This window comes from Lathamus discolor, chromosome 3 (assembly GCF_037157495.1).
Source record: "Lathamus discolor isolate bLatDis1 chromosome 3, bLatDis1.hap1, whole genome shotgun sequence".
NCBI lineage: Eukaryota > Metazoa > Chordata > Aves > Psittaciformes > Psittacidae > Lathamus > Lathamus discolor.
This window is the reverse complement of record NC_088886.1, coordinates 55,134,266-55,155,825: the sequence shown is the minus strand read 5'-3', so window position 1 is coordinate 55,155,825 and position 21,560 is coordinate 55,134,266. Positions and strand designations below refer to the sequence as shown.

Below are 21,560 nucleotides of genomic sequence, written 5' to 3'. Positions count from 1 at the left end.
ACATTAGCCACCCTGCATTTCTCTTTCTTTTTCCACTTTCCTTCTCCTTCCCACCCTGGAGTGGAATTTAAAAAACAAGTAAGGATTTTGAAGCAATATTTTTTCTTTTTGCTATCAAAGAGAGCCCTAACGATGCTGTGAAGAAGATAAATACACACACAGTCTGGTGGAAGCTGTTAGAATGCCTGACTCTTAGGAATGAGAAGGTTGGTCAACAGAAGCTTTCTATCATAGGCAATTTGCTGACAGACCAATAGGGTGCTATTTTTGTTGAGATTGTTAGAATCAGCATTGCACCACTTGTTAAAATTTATAACTGAAATTAAAATAATTGCACCTTCTCTAATAGATGGCTTTAATGCTAACATCCTAATACATTCTGTCATAAACTTTACTATTGCCTATTACAGTAGAATATAAACACACACAGACAGCAAAGTGAAAAGTATCTGAACCCCTTCCTTTTGCTAAAATCAAGGTAATTTACACTGTTAGATAAGGTTTTGATTTTTTGTGCTGGTTTATGTGGCAATAGTAGGGAGTTTCCCTAATAAATATTCAAAAAGAACTGCACTACAGAGCTGTGTTTTTAAGTAGTTGTTTTCTTAGCTACAGCATAGACTTGTTGTTGTACAACACAGGCTAATGAAAAAACAAGGAGTTTTGCTGGCCAATGACTTCTCTGCTAGTCTGTTGCATTATGCTCTGGGTACCATTTTAAACTAAGACAGAGAAAGAGCTGTTTTTTCAGACACTCATGGCTCTAGTTGAACTTAGATGGCTATGATTAGCAAGCCTAGTAGGAAAACACGCACTCCAGAAATAAGAGAAAAGGTGAATACAGGAAGTGGATGTGAGGAACTGTAGCTGATAGCAAATCTGTATTCCCAGTGTCACAACTGAAAGTAGAAGCACACCCAGACACCTTGCTGTGCTCAGGACTTAGTAATGAGTAGTTCTACAGGAATATTTTAGAATTATGAGCTTGAAACTCTCAGCTTTCTGAGACATTAAAAAGATCAGAAATAAAAGTTCTGACTTTCATTTTTAGTGTGGTTTCCTCTGAAGAAACTTTTGCTATGAGAAAGACACGCATTTGATTGCACAACGCAGTGTAGTTACACCTCTGCTGCCTCAGTATCAGGATATACAGTTAATTTCTTACTGTGATTCCCAGGGTTTCTTTTCATCCAGATGATTTACATCTGATCTATCTCTGAGCCCACAGATAGATCAGAAACCCACCTTATCTCAGCGCTTGGATCTTACAAAGCTAAATTTGTCTGAAGAATGGACAGAAGACATTCCTTCCTGTCCCTCCTCCCTATCGATAATCCTCATAAATCTCAGAATGTGCAAATTTACAGCCCAGCGAGTTAGTGCATTTTAGTAGAAACCATGCTAATGAAAGATGTCAAATACCTTTGTGAAGACATCCATAAAACTGCCACAATGTTACCCATCAATTTTCACTCACAGCAGTGCAAGCTGAGTACTCTGCTGCTCTCCCAGCCCAGCCAGCACAGGCTCTGTTCCATCAGCAGGGCTGTGGCAGTACACACGCAGCAGGAGAAGCTGGTTTCAAACGTGACAGGCACGACTCTTCTTACATTGATTTTAAAGGGACTTTTTGTCAACTGACTTCAATTAAATTAATCACCAGTGAGAGTAAATTGGGATCTAATCAAACACTTTTTTAAAACCTCTTTAATGCTTTACCTAAGAAAACAGAAATTGAGAACAAAGGTTCACCCCATTCAGATCTGTCATGGGCAATAACTTGCTGCACAAAACTAGGGAGCAAACCCAAAATGACATTTCTTGTTTTGAAATACCCTCTCAGCCTCAGCTGTGAGATGCATGCAGTTATGATCTTCTCCTTCTCTTTGTCTAATAAAGGAAAAGAAAGGTAATACTGATGTAGAATTATACCTTTAGAATATAACTTGAGATGATGTAAAGCAGCACACTTTTGATGACAGTATAGCTTGCGCTGCTCTGTGATTTCTATAGCCATAAGGGGCAGACAAGGATAAACTGATACACTGGTGGAATTTGATTGTTTTTCAGCAAACCCAAAAGGACTTACAAGTCAGGGAACACAGGGCATTGAAGAGATACTATTCCATGTGTATAGGTTTAAAGTTGGCCTGATTTCTCAATTATTATCTTTGCACAGGTCTTGCTAATGCAGTGTTTAGTGGCCGAAGCAGTGCGATATTTTACAGAAGCAATGGGAAAATCAGCAGAGACCTCACCAATATCGTATTTGGCTTTCGAACCAGGGACACTGATGTGATACTGCTGTATGCAGAGAAGGAGCCAGAGTTTGTTACCATCAGCATCCGCAACTCCAAATTACTCTTTCAACTGCAAAGTGGCAACAGCTTTTATAAGCTGACCCTTACTAGTTCGCTGCCTGTGAGTGATGGGAAATGGCATCAAGTGGTGGTCTCTATGGTCGAGCCCCTGTCCCAGTTCTCTAGATGGCACATTGATATAGACAACGAGAAAGACACTGCAACTAGTACAACTGCTGCAGGAAGCCTCAACTTTCTGAGAGAAGAGACAGACATCTATGTGGCTGACAAGGCTTTTGACAGTCTGGATGGCCTGCGAGGATGTATGAGCACCATAGAAATCAGTGGCATTTATCTCTCATACTTTGAAAATGCTGACATCCCTACAAAAAAACCTCAAGAAGAGCAATTTCTCAAAATATCCGCAAACCCTGCTCTTACTGGCTGTTTGCAAGTAGATGTCTGCAGCTCAAATCCTTGTATGCATGAGGGGATATGTGAAGAGTTCTATACTTCCTACCGCTGCATATGTTCAAAAGGATGGACTGGCACACATTGCGAAGTCAACATAGACGAATGCTCTTCAAACCCCTGCATTCATGGAAACTGCACTGACGGGGTCTCCTCCTATGAGTGCAGTTGTGAACCTGGTTACACAGGGGTGAATTGTGAAGAGGACATAGACAACTGCCGTGGCCACCAGTGTGCAAATGGGGCCACTTGCATTGATGGGATTAATGGATATTCTTGCCTGTGTGCTGGTAACTTCACAGGAAAATTTTGCAGGTACTATAGACAAGGCACATCCACATGATTTTGCCAGGTCTCTTCTGAAGGCCAATTGCATCACTGATGTCTCCATTTTAAACACAGATGTTATGCATCTCTATATATTAATCCTGGTTGCAGAATTAGCGTATGAAGAGTCTGCAGTACAGAAAGCTGTACAGATCAATTAGGTGTGGGCTGAGGCAGTGGAGAGCTGGCAGCTCAGGCAGAGACCAATGACGCAAGGAGACAAGAAACAAGGCACAGCTCTGCTGCCCAGCTCTGCTGCCAGCCTGGGTTTTACAAACTCTGATGACAAGATTACAAGTCTACCAGAGCTCAGAGAAGTGTACATCTTTCTTAGAAGTTAAGATTTTAAGGGTTTTGAATCTCTAAACTATATTACAGTAATAGATCTCTAGAACTCTAGGTAGAGAAATTCAGTCGGTGGGTAAAAAAAAATAACAATGGCTTGTAGAGAAGTTTTTCTCCCCACCCACTGTATCCTTGTCAGGTGGGTCTCATCCTCCAAGCTTGCTCTCCCAGCCCAGCAGTGCTGGTGGCTGCAGATACCACAAAGCCCACTGTTGACATCACTTCTGAGATTCCTCCTATGTCTGTTTCCTAATCTTCTCAGACACAACTCTGTAAAGGTTGCAGCTGTTCCGTGGTCTGCCTCTTCCTTAATTGCCCTTCTCTGCACACCATAAACATAGAATCATAGAATCATAGAATAGTTAGGGTTGGAAAGGACCTCAAGGTCATCTAGTTCCAACCCCCCTGCCATGGACAGGGACATCCCACACTAAACCATCCAACACAAGGCTTCATCCAACCTGGCCTCGATAAACATCTCCCTTCTGAGCATGTCCTGTGGTTCTCAGAGAAGGAAAACCCCTTCTCCTTCCTCCAAAGGACTCTAACAAACCCAGTCTGACGCAGCTTCACGGATGCAAACAGACAATTGTCTTCATGCTGCCCAACCACATTCTTTTAGGCTATAATTACACAATTGTCAATTTCTGTTTTGTCACAATTTTGGGTAGTGAGGGCATCCTGAGATTTGAAGATACCTTATATTGGCCTAATATGCTCTATCTTGTATGCTAATTCTGTCTTTTAAAGTACTCTAAGCTGTCCACTTTTCACACAGAGGCATGCCAGTAATGTAGGTAGAGTGTTACCCTTTTCCCTCTTTTTCTAGAAAAGAATCATTAGGTTGCCAGTAAATACTTGGAAAAGGAAAACCAAATTCAACAAATTAATGTTAAGCAAAGAGGGGTTTGTGAGTTTTAGACCTCTGTTCCTGATGTCTTTCCTTTGGGCAATTCCCAACCAGTAACAGCATTGCTTCCCTGGTTCAGTTGCTCCCTACCACTAGCTGTGAGCACACTGACCACCCCAGGCTCCAGGTGTGTCAATGCTCACAGATGTGGCATTTCCTTTCCAAGAGGACACACAAGGAGGCACTGAGAATGTGCATCCCCTGAAATTTGTGTTCATATACAGGTAAAACGTAATGCCTTTCCCATTGGCATTGAATAGTACTTGCCAGCAGGAGCACTGCTCCTTCTATTTGGTGACTGACAGAACTAGATTCTGCATTCAGATAACAAATACGTAAGGCGGATCTAAATATTTTCCACCAAAGAATTGGACTAGAGTCAACTGAAAAGCTGGGAGAGCACAAGATACACAGAAATGAGGAAAGTGCAAATAACTGCCATTGCCTTTTTACTTACCTAGATACAGAAGATTACCGTATACTGTTTGTGGGAACGAAGAGAGAAACCTCACCTGTTTCAACTACGGCAACTGCACTGATCTCAGTGGCGAGTTGACCTGTGTGTGCCTGCCGGGATTTGCTGGAGAACGGTGAGACGCTCAGCAGGTCTCTTTGGAGCAATTCTTCCAAAAGCTGTTCCAGAAGGGTCCAGAGGGTAATGGCCATGGAGGTTTTGATCTCCTGCAGAAATACAGACAAAGCAGTTGTCTAATTCAGCAGTTCCTTGCTTCAATGACTTTGAGGGTCTTACTTAGGAAAAAAAAGACAATGCAGCAAGAATCAATCCAACACAGCACAACTAACTCCAGTTACTGATATTATTTCTTAGGCAGCATCTTACAGTTGCTTCTGTTAAAAACATGTAGTTTTTGACTTCCATGCTAATTCTGTTTGTGACAATTCATGCCAATGCTTGTTTGTGACAAGCTAGAATGTTATCTTTTCATAGGTGGGGACACATACCCTGCTCATAGATAAAAATCAGCTACAATACACTGACACAAATATGCAAAACTGTTTCTTTTTCACATATACATGTTGTGAATATATTCTTTCACAAAGGTTGTATGAGATGAAATACCTGGTCATACTGAAGCTTATTACTTTCTTATTGAACACTGAATTATGAAAACAAAATTGTTATGTTAAGAATAAATACTTTTTACATACTACAGTTTAGTCTGAAATAGAGGGGTATTCCTCACAGTAAAATTTGTATCTTGTAGCATATTGTCACAATTCACACTTACCATTTGATAATGTTCTAAGATCAGCCCTGAAGTAGGGAGGCCTGACAGCTTTGGACATTAGGTGGTGTAGAAACACAGGAAAACATTATCCCAGTAACAATATGGCTTGAGCAAGTAAGGGCACCTTCTTGGGTAGTGAGAAAGGAAATACCACATGTGCTCTTAGTGAAATCAGCATTACATCGGAGTGTAAGATCCAAAAGTTCAACAGGACCAAGCGATGCTGGCTCTGCAAACACAAAGTTTTGACAAAAGGTTTTCATTCTCCCCCAAACCCACTGATTTTGTGGGAACGGCACAGCAAGCTATAAAAGATAAAGGAAATGAAAATTCCCACTCAATGCACAGTGCATTTGGCAGACATGTTGAAATGCATTGCACCATTTAACTCACCACCTCACAATATTTAAAAAAAAAAGGTGGAAAAATCAAAGCAAATAAAATGTAAAAATGTAAAAGCATATTCTTAGACCCTTCTCTGGTGTGTATGGTTCTTGGGACTACAAGGTAGAAGGAAAGTACTTTGTCCTTCCTTCCCCTGCCAGGCAACTTGCTAATTACAGCTTTGGGAATGAGCCTTCCTTACATCCATCCCACTGGCTGGCAATATTCTCTATTTTATAGTTCCCATGATTCTCATATTGAACGGCAGCTTTGTACCAAGCATGCTGTGCTTTAACTGACTATTGCAGAAAGGCATTCTTCTCCAGTGTCTAAAATCGACTATTTGTCCTCTTTTCCTTCAGGCTGTCAAACCATATACCAGTAGTACTTCTGTGCTAACAGATCACAGTGTATCAAACAAGAAAATATCAGTCCATTTTTTTCAGAACAAATTCAAATATACCAGTTAATAAGAAAAGTAAACCCAAAATCCTTTGTATATTTATGCATCAGATTGATAAAACAGGCATTTTCCTTCAAGACAATATTTCATCCCCCAGAAAGCCATTGATGCACAGTATAGAGAAAACTATATCTTTCTATGTCAATGAATTGGGATCTCAAAAAAAAGTTCAACGAACTTACTAACAGATGGAAAGGGAAACGTGGAAAGGTTACTACTCATAAAAAGAGGTATAGAATTTTTTACACATTGGAAAAGTACTTTAATTTAGCTTTTTGAATTGCGTGAATATAATTTACCATTGAAGGAAAACTGTTGAATTGATTTTAGATTTTAATAAAGAAAATGAGATAAAAGTGTTCAATATAAAGAACCAGTCTTCTCTAATGCAACACTGAAAGTATATTGTGTAGTTATGAATATGACTGGGGAAAGCAATTCCTTGTAATTCAGAAGGAGAATCTCACATTCTTCCTCAAGATTACAACTGCTTTTTTATCTGGAAAAATTAGGAGTAACTGTTACCGTTATTAAAAAAAAAAAAAAAAAAAAAAGGAGCAGCGAATTAAAAGGGAACGCCATCAGAGCAGAAAATAACCAAATCACTACTGGTTTTCAAACGATCATCTCACAAATTCGTTATTAATATTTGATTGGTTGCCTTGAGAAATTATGAGAACTCAAATTTCCTTTATCATCAGAATTAACTCAAAAGCATGTAATGGTACATACTTACGCTTGTGAAACACTGTTCTGCACCATTCTCACTGTTCTTGGGGATGATTTCAGAGAGACCGGATAAGAGATTCTGCTGGGGTCTACTGGCATTTTAAATTGAGGAGAAAAAAATGAAGAGAGATGGCAGGTGAATATTCCCAGGAGCAGACAGCTGGGAAAAATCCCACGCATTTGTTTGACTTACATCCAGACTACTGAGAAGGAAAATGTGCCCTCAGGTTCCCAGAACAACCAAAACGGATAAGCAAGCTGTAAGCAGGACTTGTGCCAGACCTAGGTCTAAAGTCATACACAAACTTTCATTTCACCTGGATAAGCACCATTAACCATAAAACGCTTTACAGGAATGAAATTTCTGGCTTAACTATCTGTGTTTGAAAATAATACAGGAAGCTCAGGATTTGAGTGTGGTTAATCAGGTAGTTAGTAAAATCATAAACACGTGGATATGTGCCACAGATTTCAAAGAGATCATCCTCCTCTTCCTTGCCCCTAAAGCTTCTGAATTAAAAATTTACTTATCCAATGCATTTGATTTGTGTTTTCGGATGCTCACTATTTGCAATCTTTACTCTAGGTGTGAAAAGGACATTGATGAGTGCAGCTCCGACCCATGTCTGAACGGAGGCCTCTGCCAGAATCTTCTCAACAAGTTTCACTGCCTCTGTGATATGAACTATGCTGGAGACCGCTGTGAGATAGATGTAAGCGACCTCTCCTTTTTTGTCTCTTTACTGTTGTGGCAGAATCTCTTTCAGCTTCTCTCTTATCTTATTCTACGAATGGATGATGATCCAGCAGTCGAGTGGGGTGATCAGGAAGACTATTAAGCAGTCTAAACCTTTGTATTTTCATGCAGCAAAAGATGCCTTGGCCAAACGGCTTAGCAAAGCAATACAAAAATCAGAGTTTTAAACCTTGTTTTATATTTCTTTGAATGATTTTCTATGAATTGCTTTGGATCTGGTTTAGTTCTTTCACTTACTTTTAGAAAAAAATGTTAGAAAATGTTTCATCTCCCCTTCACCAGAGCATTTCACCACATACACACTGCCAGTGGACAGCAGTGGTACACGCCAAAAGGCAATACATACTAACAAGAACTATAAGTTTACTGATTGTGGCATTCAAACTTGAGTGGCAAAGACCCACTGCCTTCAAAAAGAAAAATTTTACCATTAAATCTTACAGATGGTAACTATCTTTGCATCACATAGCACATTCATTGTTGTTTCTTTACTAAAGTCTCACATCTGTGAATCAATAGGATATTTTTGGATTTGGATTAGCAATTGGCAACATAGTGAGGACACTTCACACCCATTTCAATTAGTGGCAATCCTGCACTGGTATCCCTAAATCCTGAACCTCTGCTCCAGTAGCTTGTACACCTCCAATGTGTAATACTGAGTTAAAATACAGCCTTCTTACTTTTCACCATGACTCCTCTTTCAAGAGAGGCCCAGTAAGTACATCAGACCTTAAAATCATAGAATTTTTAGTTTGCTCTAAGATTTGTACAACTTCAAGGAACGCTATGTTATCCATCAATAAATATGAGTGTCATCAGACAAAAATATGGGATTTATCTTTCTTAGAAAGCAATCAAGGTGGACCAATCAGTGGATCAGCTGTCCATGGATTCTTTAAAAAATGAAAATAAAGGGCCTGAAAATTACAAATACCAGGAGGTTTAGCAAAAAATATTACAGCAAAACATCTGAGTAGTTGCCTTTGAAGAGTGTAGACACAACTGAAATACATTGCACAAAACAAAAGAATAGTGAAAACTGAGGTTTTGTTTTTCTGAACAATTGTTTAAAGCAAAACCCATTTATGAATGGAGCAACCATTTCTTTGGGCATTCATGATTATATTTGTATATTTGATTCTGTACTCTTCATAAATTCTTTAAATGTAAATAGTGTCCTTGAGTAATGATACAAAAGATAACCATGTATTAAGTTGTGTTTTATTATTGATGTGGCATATAGCAGAGTCAGTTAGAGGATAGGCTAACTAACACTAGCAATGAGGTTTTTATGACTCCAGGGAGAGCAGCTGATCTTTTGAAGAAGTCTTTGAGGCCATTGATATTAGTTTCCCGTCTTCAAACCTGACAAAAACAAATACATTTTTGCATATTTGCAGAGAAAAACCATGTTTCACCCCTTTGATATGCCACATATTCCTGTCTCAAGCACCTGCCTTAGTATGAAAACTTAAGTACAATATATTTACTTATAATAATTGTATTACAAAAGGATAATTTCTTTGCTGTCTTTATCATAGCAGAAAAGTGATTGGGGTAATTTTCTTATTAATCTCTTACTTAAAAAAACAACCAACCAAGCAATAATCATTCAGCTAAAATTTCCTCTCCTCTTCATAAGAGATCAATAAACACAAGGGGATGCAAGTTCCAGCACTGGAGATGAAATTAATGTAGCAGTGTCAGTAACAAAAGTGTATATCCTATCAGATGTAGATGAATCCCATGTAATATTGTGATTTATATAACACAGGCAAAGACAATAAACCAAAATTGAACAGCCTTTTTTTTTTTTCCCAAGAAAAATATAGGTTTGGAAAAATGCTTTTTACTCCAGATAAAATAAAACCTACAATATTGGAGGAAAATATTTTTTTATTGAAATCAATATTGCTATGTAAAATGTTTGCATTTTGATTTAAAATATCAAAGACAAAAGAAAAGTCATTCACCTTGTTCTGAGTTAAAAAGTCAATTTTCTGTCATATGGAGGAATTTAAAATAATAACAGATTAAGTTGGAAATTTTATTCCAAACTGTCACTTTCATTTAATCATAGCTAAAAATGTTACTTGGTTCGGTATTATTGAAATGAACAGTGACAAATTTAAACACGAATAATTTGAAATGAAAACTATTGCATCATTTTGGAATGCTAACTAGAAGCAAATAAATATGAAAGTTTGAAAATTCAAATGAAAAAATGATGCTACAAATCAAAGCTGTTCAAAGCAAGTTTTTGTTTACAAATTGAGACAAATCACAAGTTTGGGTTGTTTGCTTTATTTTTCTACTGGGTTTAGTTCAGCTGTCATAAGTAAATCAAACTGTTACATACATTATAGAATATACACTACAGGATACAGTACAATAAGCAAAAATTTCATCCTGGTATTCATGGTGAAGGAAGTTAGAAAGCAATACATGTAATAACAGTATGTCTGGCACATAATATAGCAATATGTATAATATGAAAACCCAAGAATAAATCTGTATAGAGATTCCAAATCTTTTTCTCTTCAACACTAGAAACTTGATATAAATGTGTATACACAATATTAAATACAGGTTTTATAAGTATTTACAACAATATGGGAGTTATTAATTTAGAATATATAAGCAGAGCACCAGTTCATTCTTTCTTCTACTGAATATACACCTATAATTGAATTCTTTCCGTCCTCTAATGCCTTGTCATCATGAAACATTCCCTGGCTTCCAAAATGTTGCTCCTTTCCTCTTTGTACTTGTGTATTCTCAACTGCATTGTGCATGTGTACATAACTTTCCTACCTTTATACACAAAATAAACCTTTTGCCTTTGTCCTTTATGTCTGCTCCTCATTTTCTGCTAATGACTCTATTCATTTGCTCTAAGTGTTCCATGCTTTCTGAACATTTGCACTTCACAGCTGCATCACACAAAAACTAATTGTGTCTTTCTAATGCATTCTCCAGGAATGCTGAGGGTGCTGCCATGCAGTTGCTTCCCAAAGAAGCTGTTCAGCCATTTAACCACTTTGGCTTCAGTACTGTGTTACCCGCCCAGGGTTGTTACCTCTGCTCTTGGTACCTTCTAGAGCACAACTAAATAACCAAGCCCCCACACCAACAATTCAGAGAGGGAAGGGTTTTATCCACATGGCTTAAAGTTACTCTTATTACTCAGTTCCTCCTAGCGCACTGTTAATACTTGGAAAACTTAAATGTTACAAGGTCTCTGATGGCATATTGATGGGTCATCCCTTTCCATTGAGCTATCATAGTCCATAGGTTGGACCTGTCCCACGCACAGGTCTTCCAATATACCCAGTGGAGAACGGACCTGATATTTCTAGTTTAAAAGGTTAAAAATTAAACGAACAAATGTCAGATGAATGCTCAGAATTAGAAGGATAGAAGACATGCAAATGAAAGAAAACAAACAAGCAAGGCACCAAGTTCTGGAGATATGGCTTGTGATGATGAATACTGATATTATCTGTAATGGATTGGTCTATATTTTGATACTAAGATTCAAGTCATTTTTCAGACTGTCATTCAGAAATACCAGTAATGAGAAGTAACAGTGTTAGGGCTTGAGGCAGAGTTAAGATATCTGAACAGAGGGGAAAGACAGCAGTGATGGAAGTACTGGAAGAGAAGATAAAAGGGATTTGCATCAGCTGTGGGATAAATGAAAGTGTATTCTTCAATGTGATTGGAAAACATATGCAAGGTATTTCGCTGAGGCAATATATACAGAGAATGAGAGATTTGCTTTGTTGACCACAGTTCCTACTTCTGACCCTTAAAAATCAAGCTCTGACTGAGTCTGCTCTGCAGATGCTCTAATACAATTCATACTCTCCCAGCAGTATCCTATCACTATTTTAACTACAAAGAAACAAGGTGCTTCTGAATTTGAAAATAGCCTTCACGTTGTATGCTTATTCGTATTCTCTTGCCCTCAGAACATTTAACTTTAAGAAACTAGATCCAATACTCAATTTACTCAGTGAGTGTGACTACAGTATGCTGGTAAAACTAAATTTAGGAAAAAATCTGCTTCAAACTGGCATTGATGAAATCAAGTTTTGTTCTTTCATTGCAAATATTTTTCCTGGGAATACCGCTTCGGCTAGTTTGGGTCAGGTGTCCTGTCTCTGCCCCTCTTCATTGGCAGAGCATGAGAGATTGAAAAGGCTAAGTGCTACATAGCAACAACTAAAACATTAGTGTGTTACTCTCATTCTAAAGCCAAACACAGCTCTGTACCAGCTTCTAGGGGGAAAAATAAGTCTATCCCAGCTGAAACCAGGACACAGTCAGACATTCAGCCAAGAGGGCACTTCACTTTTATCTATTAACTTTTAGCACTTGAACTTTCATAATTATAACTTCAGTTGGTGATCCTCCCCAAAACCAGGAAGACTGTTCTACTTCAAGAACCACAAAGCCTGGTTCTAAGAATAAAACCTAAAAGTTAACAAAACCCCTCCACCAAGTCTTCCGTCTGAGTTTCCTAGATTACCGTAACCTGAAACAGATCTCTAGAGCATGAAGGAAAAAAGAAGAGTTTGGTTGTTCATTTTGTGTTTCAGGAGTGCCCTGAGGCTCCATTAGACCCAGGAGCACATCCTGCTAGCTCTGTGTTCTGCTTGTGCTAGCAAAAGGCAGACACATACCTGCACCGAATGGCAAACAGCTCAGTCTGTACTTTGATATTGTTTCTTCAACATTCTCATCAGCTACACCTTTGGGGCAGCACATCCTCACAAAGCAAACCCTCTCCTATTGTTCACATGAATATACATGAAACTTGAAAGTGGTGGTAGATTTAATGTGCCAGAATTAAAGCTTTACTTGAGAGAGCTACTCCTATGTGCTCTGATGTGCACCATTGTTGCTTTCATATCCTCTTCCAGCTGGTACCATTCCATTCTCCTGGGCGCAAGGACAAGCATCATGCACTGGAGGTTATGATTCACATTTAATGTCATTAAAAATACACTGATAAGCATGTAAGATATGTTCAATATTGAAACTAAATTGAATAAAACTCTCTCAGGCTTCCTTAGCACAGACATAGAATTTTGATTGAATCTGCTCTACAGTGATTAGCTAATGTATTCATTAACTGCAAGGGTTAGTAATATGAATGTAGCAAACGATACTTAATTACAATAATTAATGCCTGGTGATTCATGAATTATGCATTCCACAGCTATTTACATATTCATACTTATGAGGCTATTAATGGATAATTATCATTTGACTAAAAGATATGGTCATCAGGAATATAACAACTACATCATTTTTGCTCAGTCTCGCTGTGGCTTTACCCTATTGTCTTGCTCCTGTTTATCTTGCCATTACACACAGAAATACAAAAAACATCTTATTTCCAAGACCTACAGAGCAATGTAACGGCAAACATAGCCAGGCAGGTTAGCTTTCACACTGCGCTAGTCCTCAGCCAGTACTCTCATCAGTTTGAGTCTTGAGGTTTCAAAACAGTTTAGAAGAGTTTTAGGATATTATTTGAAAAGAAAAAACCTAAAGTTTCACCTCCACCTTTCCTCTGAAAACTTCTCAAATATGAGGAGTTGGAGTGCAAGAGATAGCATTGGCATTCTACTTCTTCAAATGCAGGACACAGGAACAAAAAATCGCAAAGTTCACACTCTTGTAATGGGAAGTGCTTTGTGAAAGAGCTTTGTTCTCTTTGTCATCAGTATAGATTTTTCCTTGTCCTGAGTTTATGCTCTTTCTTATCGCAAATGGTTAGGACACTTTCATACTTCAGATTGTGTTCACTTGTGGAACTAGGGTAGCAGTATTGTCAATACCTTCAATTTGAACAAACAATTCAGCCCCTGGATGGCTGGTGCTTCTGCTCCAACACAAAGATTTCAGACTGCATGAAAGCAAATAAGTTGCTAGCCCTCCCAAGCATGGAGGAGAATTTAAGAGCCACAGAAGTGAAGAAATACAATACAGATTAAAAAAAAAAAAAAAAAAAAGGATATTTTCAAACATAAATATAGTTATTTTAAGGTAATATAAAATTTTTTCTTCTTAGCCTAAGCTTGAATGCTCAATGTCGACAACTCTAAGTCAATAATATTCAGCTGCCATCAGAAGTAAAGCTGGGTAAGTTAACTGAAACTGAGGAGCGCTACCATCCTGATTTTCAGACAAGCAACTCACCTACTGCTCCTCTACAGCACCAGCTGAGGAGCTGCAGGTGCCCTGGGTCACTTCAAAGCTTATCCCAGCTGTCATAACCTGCAGAGAGTGAACAGAGAGGGTCTTGCCGTACATGGAGGTTGCCTCATGGTGTGGCTGAACAACCCATGACTCCAGGCAGAAAGATCAGGTCAAGCCATTGCGAGCATCAGACTGATGTCTTAGTAAGTGAGCACATTTGTATCTACTGTGACTTCTGTCTTCTCCAGTAGACAATAAGCAGTCTGGTCTTACATAAGCTACATTCTGTAAGGCTGCTGCTGGAAGCATAAAGGGTTTTCCCCTTTTTTTCTGACTTACTGTCTGTAGTATCTTACTTTGAGAAAACCCTCATCATGTCAACTGTTTAGAGAAAAGGACTGCACAGCATAGGTAAACTTATTACAGTCTGATAAAGGTTATGAAAATAATGTTATTTCATTGACTGAAGTAAGTTTTTACTATTTTTAATAGACTATCAGGGTCAGCCTGAGCAGGGAAAAAGCTAGGATTTACACATTTTCATTCATTCACATGGCTGTAGATCACCCATCAAGGCAGAATCATTAGTGCTGATGGTAGGAGCCAGAGAACCCAGCTTTATTGCTGTGCCAGGTCAAATGTGGGGTAAGAGGAAACATCTTTAGATCTGCAAAATGAGCAGCTCTGTTCTGGAAGTCATTGGAAATGTCACAATGCCATTTTTACAGTTGTTTTTCAGAGCAGAGCAGCCCCTTAATATCCTTTGCTATTTTCTATTAGTCTATACTCAAAACACAGGATTTAACTAAAACTTCTAAAAGGATATTGCAAGAAACATATTTAATATGTGTCACAACATAAGGTACAAAAACATTAGGATGCAAAGACAATAAGGTTATCTGATGTGTCTAAGCTGGGAAATACAATAAAGCTCCTCACAAGGCCAGCATTACTGCATGCATCAATGAAAAGCAGTTGAATATTTAATGTGCATGGTAAATATAAGCAGAAAAGGGAGCCCAGATGACATATGACAGCATAACACTCTGCACTATAGGAATCAGCTCAAATACGGTATTCGCATAACACATTTCGTATTCAGGCTAACACATTTTGTCTATACACCATCTTTTATGTTACAATGGCATTGTTTTCCTTTTTCTCACCTTTTGATGTTTTCCCTGTAGACTCACATTCGCATCACATGGGCATTTACTTCAGTCATTGCTCGCTTTATAACACATTCATGCACTCTATGCCTGTATTGTTCAGATACTAAATTTTACATCTTTTTCTCATATCGTTCATGAGAGTTCATATTCTTTTCTCTTTTATCTATTTTTTCTATCTTCAAAAAATGCAGCACTGAAAGAAGGTATTCTGGAAGTTGTTTTAGAACAATTAACTCAAATATAGAAATAATACTTCACATTTACTTTTCTGTAAGGAGCAGGAACAAATACTTCTGTCTTCCATCTGTATAGCAATAAAGTGTGACTCTCATCTCATACTAACAACTATCCAAACATGAATGAGCATTTTGATAATTCTGGTATTTCTAGATATTGCTATGATCTAATGCTGAAACTTGGCATGTTCCATTTGCTTTGTTTCTTAGAATACAATTGGTGAGAAAATTATTTTTCTGCAAGTATCAAAAAGCCTTTCTTTTTTTTTGTATATTGGTGTCTCTACTGAAAATGGAAATGACATGGAAATGATTGTGTTCAGTGCTATTTTTTTTAACTTTTTTTTTTTTACAAAAATATGGATATTTATCTAGAAAATAGCAGAACAACAGTGGTACCCCAACAGCAGGCATTGGTCACCTATCGGCTTCCACTTTTACCCAGTAAGATGCTCTGTTTGCTGGACAACATGGCCAAACATTGATGGAAATGAGACCATAAATCTGGTTCAATTCCATAAATCCTAAATAGCTTAACTGACAAAAAGCTTCTAAAGGAAACAGAATTACAGCCTCACTTTCAAGCTGAAAATTAGTCTGGTCTTTCACTTGAGTGCTTACAGAGAGAAAAAGAAACTGAGCAGAAGTTAAGGAGTTTATGATGGAAAAGGTAACTTACACTGGGTGAATGGTGGCAGCAATCTCTTGGGATTCAGTGTTTATCCTCTTCACCAAAATTGACAGAACTGAAACATGGTTGCGAGGCTTTACATGAAATTTACTGCCAGATTAGGAACCAGGTGGCTTCAAAGGAAGCTCATTCACCACCATTACAATGAGAAAGACCAAAAGTTACCCACACCTTAGATAAGTTTATATACATATAAAGGATGCCACATAAAGGGGAATTAAGGAGATTTCCCAGGTACTACAGATTAAGCACTTCAGCAAATCTACCCACATTTATTCAGGCCTGGATGGAAACCATGGTCCTCAATTCCAACCACTACTTTACTTAGACAGCGATAGTGCCGTAACTCCTTAAGGGTATTGACATCTTAGCTCAGGATAACAAATGCATCTTGTAGGCTTGATGTCTTGGAAACTAATTATATGCTTAAGATTACTATCAAAGGTCCATGAAATTATGATTTTTCCAAGTAAAATAAGGCTGGCATGTAAATCTGCCTATGCATCTCCTGATGAACTCTTCTTGTAAAGTGCATTCTTGTGTAAGAGCATTTTTCAGTTCTTGTTATGAAATTCCCATTCCTAATAACTCTTGAAAAAAATGGTACACCTTACTAGGCTTATAGAATATTTTTCCACTAAAAAAGCAATAAAAAGATTCCTGTTCCTGAGGATGTGAAAAATATTTTGGATTCAAAAGATCAGGAATACTTATCTGTTCTGATACAGAGAGCCATTCAAATGAAAGGCAGAGCTTATTACACAAATGTCTGAACTTTGTACCAACACAGCTGTACAGCAAACACAACAGTCCTTAAATTTATTCAAGCACTCTTTGGTAGAACAGATGACTCACTTTTCAAGAGGAATAAGAGCAGCAAAATAAAAAAGGTGATACTGCTGTAATGCAGTGGAAAGGAGAATCAGCAGCTTCACAAACCTTTGTAATTACTTAGTAGGAGCAGGTTTTGCACCACTGCAGAAAACTGTGGTTGTTGGTGGACCCTGTGAAATGGTAGGGTAGGGATTTTGGAGATTCTCAAGCACAGAAATAGTTTGGGCTCTAATTAATCCATTATAGAAATAAATGGAAGTATTTCCATCTGTGTGTGGTGCAGCACTGGTAACACTCATGCTGCACTACTCTTAGACCTGAGGGACCCTCTGTTCCCTTTTCTCCAAGTAGTAACTGTTTGTGATGAAACGGCCATGTACATTTCCTCCACAGAGTTCATATGGTAATGTAATTGATATCTTCTTTTTATCCCAAAGCCTACCATTTTGTGAACTGATGCAGCATATTGACTGTGAGAGTCACACAAGACACTGTGCTGTGTCTCATGGAAAATTCCATTTGGTCCTATCTTCTTTTATTGTTTCCATTAATCAAACATAGAATCATAGAATCATAGAATAGTTAGGGTTGGAAAGGACCTCAAAATCATCTAGTTCCAACCCCCCTGCCATGGACAGGGACACCTCACACTAAACCATCCCACACAAGGCTTCATCCAACCTGGCCTTGAACTCCGCCAGGGATGGAGCACTCACAACCTCCCTGGGCAACTGATTCCAGTGTCTCACCACCCTAACAGGAAAGAATTTCCTCCTTATATCCAATTTAAACTTCCCCTGTTTAAGTTTTAACCCATTACCCCTTGTCCTGTCACTACAGTCCCTGACAAAGAGTCCCTCCCCAGCATCCCTATAGGCCCCCTTCAGATACTGGAAGGCTGCTATGAGGTCTCCACGCAGCCTTCTCTTCTCCAGGCTGAACAGCCCCAACTTCCTCAGCCTGTCTTCACACGGGAGGTGCTCCAGTCCCCTGATCATCCTCGTGGCCCTCCTCTGGACTTCTTCCAACAGTTCCATGTCCTTTTTATGTTGAGGACACCAGAACTGCACACAATACTCCAGGTGAGGTCTCACAAGAGCAGAGTAGAGGGGCAGGATCACCTCCTTCGACCTGCTGGTCACGCTCCTTTTGATGCAGCCCAGGATACGGTTGGCTTTCTGGGCTGCGAGCGCACACTGAAGCCGGCTCATGTTCATTTTCCCATCGACCAGCACCCCCAAGTCCTTCTCTGCAGGGCTGCTCTGAATCTCTTCTTTGCTCAGTCTGTAGCTGTGCCTGGGATTGCTCCGACCCAGTTGTAGGACCTTGCACTTGTCGTGGTTGAACTTCATAAGGTTGGCATCAGCCCACCTCACAAGCATTTCAAGGCCCCTCTGGATGGCATCCCTTCCCTCCAGCATATCAACTGGACCACACAGCTTGGTGTCAACGGCAAACTTGCTGAGGGCACACTCAATCCCACTGTCCATGTCAGCGACGAAGATGTTAAACAAGACCGGTCCCAACACCGATCCCTGAGGGACACCACTCGTTACCGGTCTCCAGCCGGACATCGAGCCATTGACCACAACTCTTTGTGTGTGGCCGTCCAGCCAGTTCTTTATCCACCGAGTGGTCCATCCATCAAATTGATATCTCTCCAATTTAGAGAGAAGGATGTCGTGTGGGACAGTGTCAAACGCTTTGCACAACATGATGTTTCCCTTCAGTACTCAGCTACCTTCTCCCCTAGAGAAGCACTCAGGCCTGATGCACAGACTGGTTGGGGTGTAACTGGCCTGGAACCAGAACCCTAAAAAAACATACTCTGCCTTGAGAAAGTTTTGGGTTGAAATTTCCTAGCTCATGATCACATTTTTATCCTCACCCAAAACCACTGATGAAAGAAGAAGAATACTTCCAGAAGAAAATGTTAATGTTAGACACGTCTTCCAAAATTACATGTAACTTGCTTGATTTCATGGTTACCTGCCTGTTCAAGACAGGACAGCACTGGTATTTGAGAATCAACAGGGAGATGTATTAGAAATAGCTTACACCTGCAGATGAAGGTGAATTTTGACCTGACTCAATGCACTGTAGAAACTGCTACTTTCAGCCTGTATTGAGAAGCCCCAAGATCTAAATTAATCATCTGTCTAGAAACAGGGACGAGTTATACTCACAGTTAATACGCTTTGCCTCGAAGGACCAGACATAAATTCAGTGAGCTGAGATAGCAGACATGTTTTTTCCTCTCTTGAAGAAGTATGATCTAGAAAATCTTCTGGAAGTGTCGAAAATCTTAAAAGAAAAGCATTGGTAAGGCTGCCATTACTTCCTAGCATGTTAGAGTAAATCTCTCCTGTCTGAAGTACAATGTATTTTCTCTTAGTCATCTTTAGGTGGCAGTAAGGCAAAAGCATGGAGTAGAAAATTAAGGTGAATATCTGACACATTTTTAGAGACCATTTTCTCATGTACTGTGCTGGCTATAACACTGGCTATAACACAGAAAGAGATGTCATAAACCACTTGCATCTTCAGCACACATCCAAAAAACAATTATCAGAGTTGGCTTCATCCAGATCACGTTCAGCTGCAAACCTTTTGAATGCCAGCAATAGTAATACCACGACTAGATGCTTTATTAGCTGTGCAGTGCTTGGTCCAATAATCTCTGTTCACAGGTAGAGGCATAACCATGCGTCTTTAAAAAAGCCACAACAAAAAATAACTCCACCAACAAATCAAAGATTTAAATCAAGATTAAAACAGGGTTTCAAGGAGTAATTATTGTCATAGACATTTATACGGGTTTTTTCCATTTATAATTTCCATGCATGCATCTCTTCCATTGTCTTTCCTGAAGCTAAAATGCAATGAAGTTTGCTGTCTCTAATCAACTTCCTACTAGAAAAAAAGCCAGCAGGATAAAACCATACTCAAAATTTTTCTCAAGGAATATAATTAGCTAAGTAGTGCAACAGTGTCATGTAGTGTGCTAAGGCAAGCATTATGTAGCCAATAAAGGTCTACCTTATACCATTAATATTTACAGTTGGAAGCATGAGATGGCTGCAATCGAAGTGCTGCACCCAACAAAGGCTAGCTGTTGACTTGATACCTTGCTGTCTGACAGTGTGAAACAGTCAAATAGCTACTTACTTCATCACCACTTGACAGCACAATATTAATGCTAGGTAGCAACACATGCCTGTTTTGCTGGAGGTTAACACCAAATAGGGGGAAGTATTTCATGGAACAATTTTGACATTGTAGACATAGTTTATTATCAGAGAAGTAGAAATGGAAAGTTCCTGGCAGTTACAAAATCCAACTCAAATCATAGCACTGTCTTTGCTATACTGTCCGCCTCTGATGCATGTATTAAGCACCACTGGGCAGAACAGTTTCTTATTCCCACAGTAGGAAGAGGCAACACTGACGGTTTCAGCACAGATTGCACCAATTCTCAGAGAGACCCAGGATCTGGGGAGATAGATGACCCTGCATCACATTGCCACAGTCAGGGACCAGAGCCCACAGAAGGAGGCTGTGATGCTCGTCTTCAATGGGTACTTTCTGCTGTTCTCAATTGTCTGATCACAGAAATAAAAGGACATCTATCACTATGATCACTAATTAAGGAAGAGATCTTTAACTTCAGCTGTTGTGTGCTGGACGGTGGAGTTTTGAGCAATCTGTTCTGTGCCCACAATACAAATTGTGCAACTCCGTTAAAGTTAATAGAAATTAATAATGCAGAAAACAGGCAAATCATGCCTAGTGAAAACTGTTCGTAGAAACATTAGTGAGGAGGAACAACGTGCAGATACTCACTTAGACAGGATTTATGCTTCCAGATTGCGAATACCTCAGCAAAGTTTCTCTCTTCTATGCTTTTTCTATATTGGGGGTGGGGGGTGGGTAAGTCTAGACTGAGAGATTGCAAAATTCAGAAAATCAGAAGCTGATTTTCAGAAAATAAGAACTTTCATCCTTGACATAGCTGTTGATAGCTTACATTATAATTTCCTGCCCTGTTCTCTTATCTAAATGCTGTAATTCCCATCTGCGCTATCTTGAATGTAGTAACATCACCCTTCACAAGCTGGTCTACTCAACACCTATGAAATCAATGAAGAAAGCAGCTTTGACATTCATTCTTCTTTCTCATCACTTTAACTATTTCACTCTGAAATCTACTGATTCTCTCTTCACCTGTTTTCTTCAGGAAATGTCCTGCTTTCTTCTTCATCACTGTAGCACCTTCTCCTATTCTTCTTCTGCTTTTGGGTTTAACCTACTGCCCCCCTTGCATCCACTTCACTCTCCCATGGCAACAGAAGCAGTCTTCTTCAAAAGGCCACTACTGAGTATTCTTCCAGATCCCTCTTCAGGAGTCATTTCTACTGTGGCTGCTATAGGGATTCAATGAACTCAAGCCAGCTACATGCATCTGATGCGCTGTG

At 39.1% G+C, this 21,560-nt stretch overlaps 1 protein-coding gene across 1 annotated transcript in view; it reads left to right on the top strand.

Annotated features, from left to right (window-relative positions):
- The window catches only part of CRB1 (crumbs cell polarity complex component 1), a 73,450-nt gene that overhangs the window by 42,934 nt on the left and 8,956 nt on the right, over positions 1-21,560 (top strand). Inside the window, exons 9-11 of the mRNA XM_065670502.1 lie at positions 2,180-3,086; positions 4,815-4,943; positions 7,766-7,892. Coding sequence (XP_065526574.1) covers positions 2,180-3,086; positions 4,815-4,943; positions 7,766-7,892 — 1,163 coding nt within the window. The remainder of the gene's footprint in view (positions 1-2,179; positions 3,087-4,814; positions 4,944-7,765; positions 7,893-21,560) is intronic.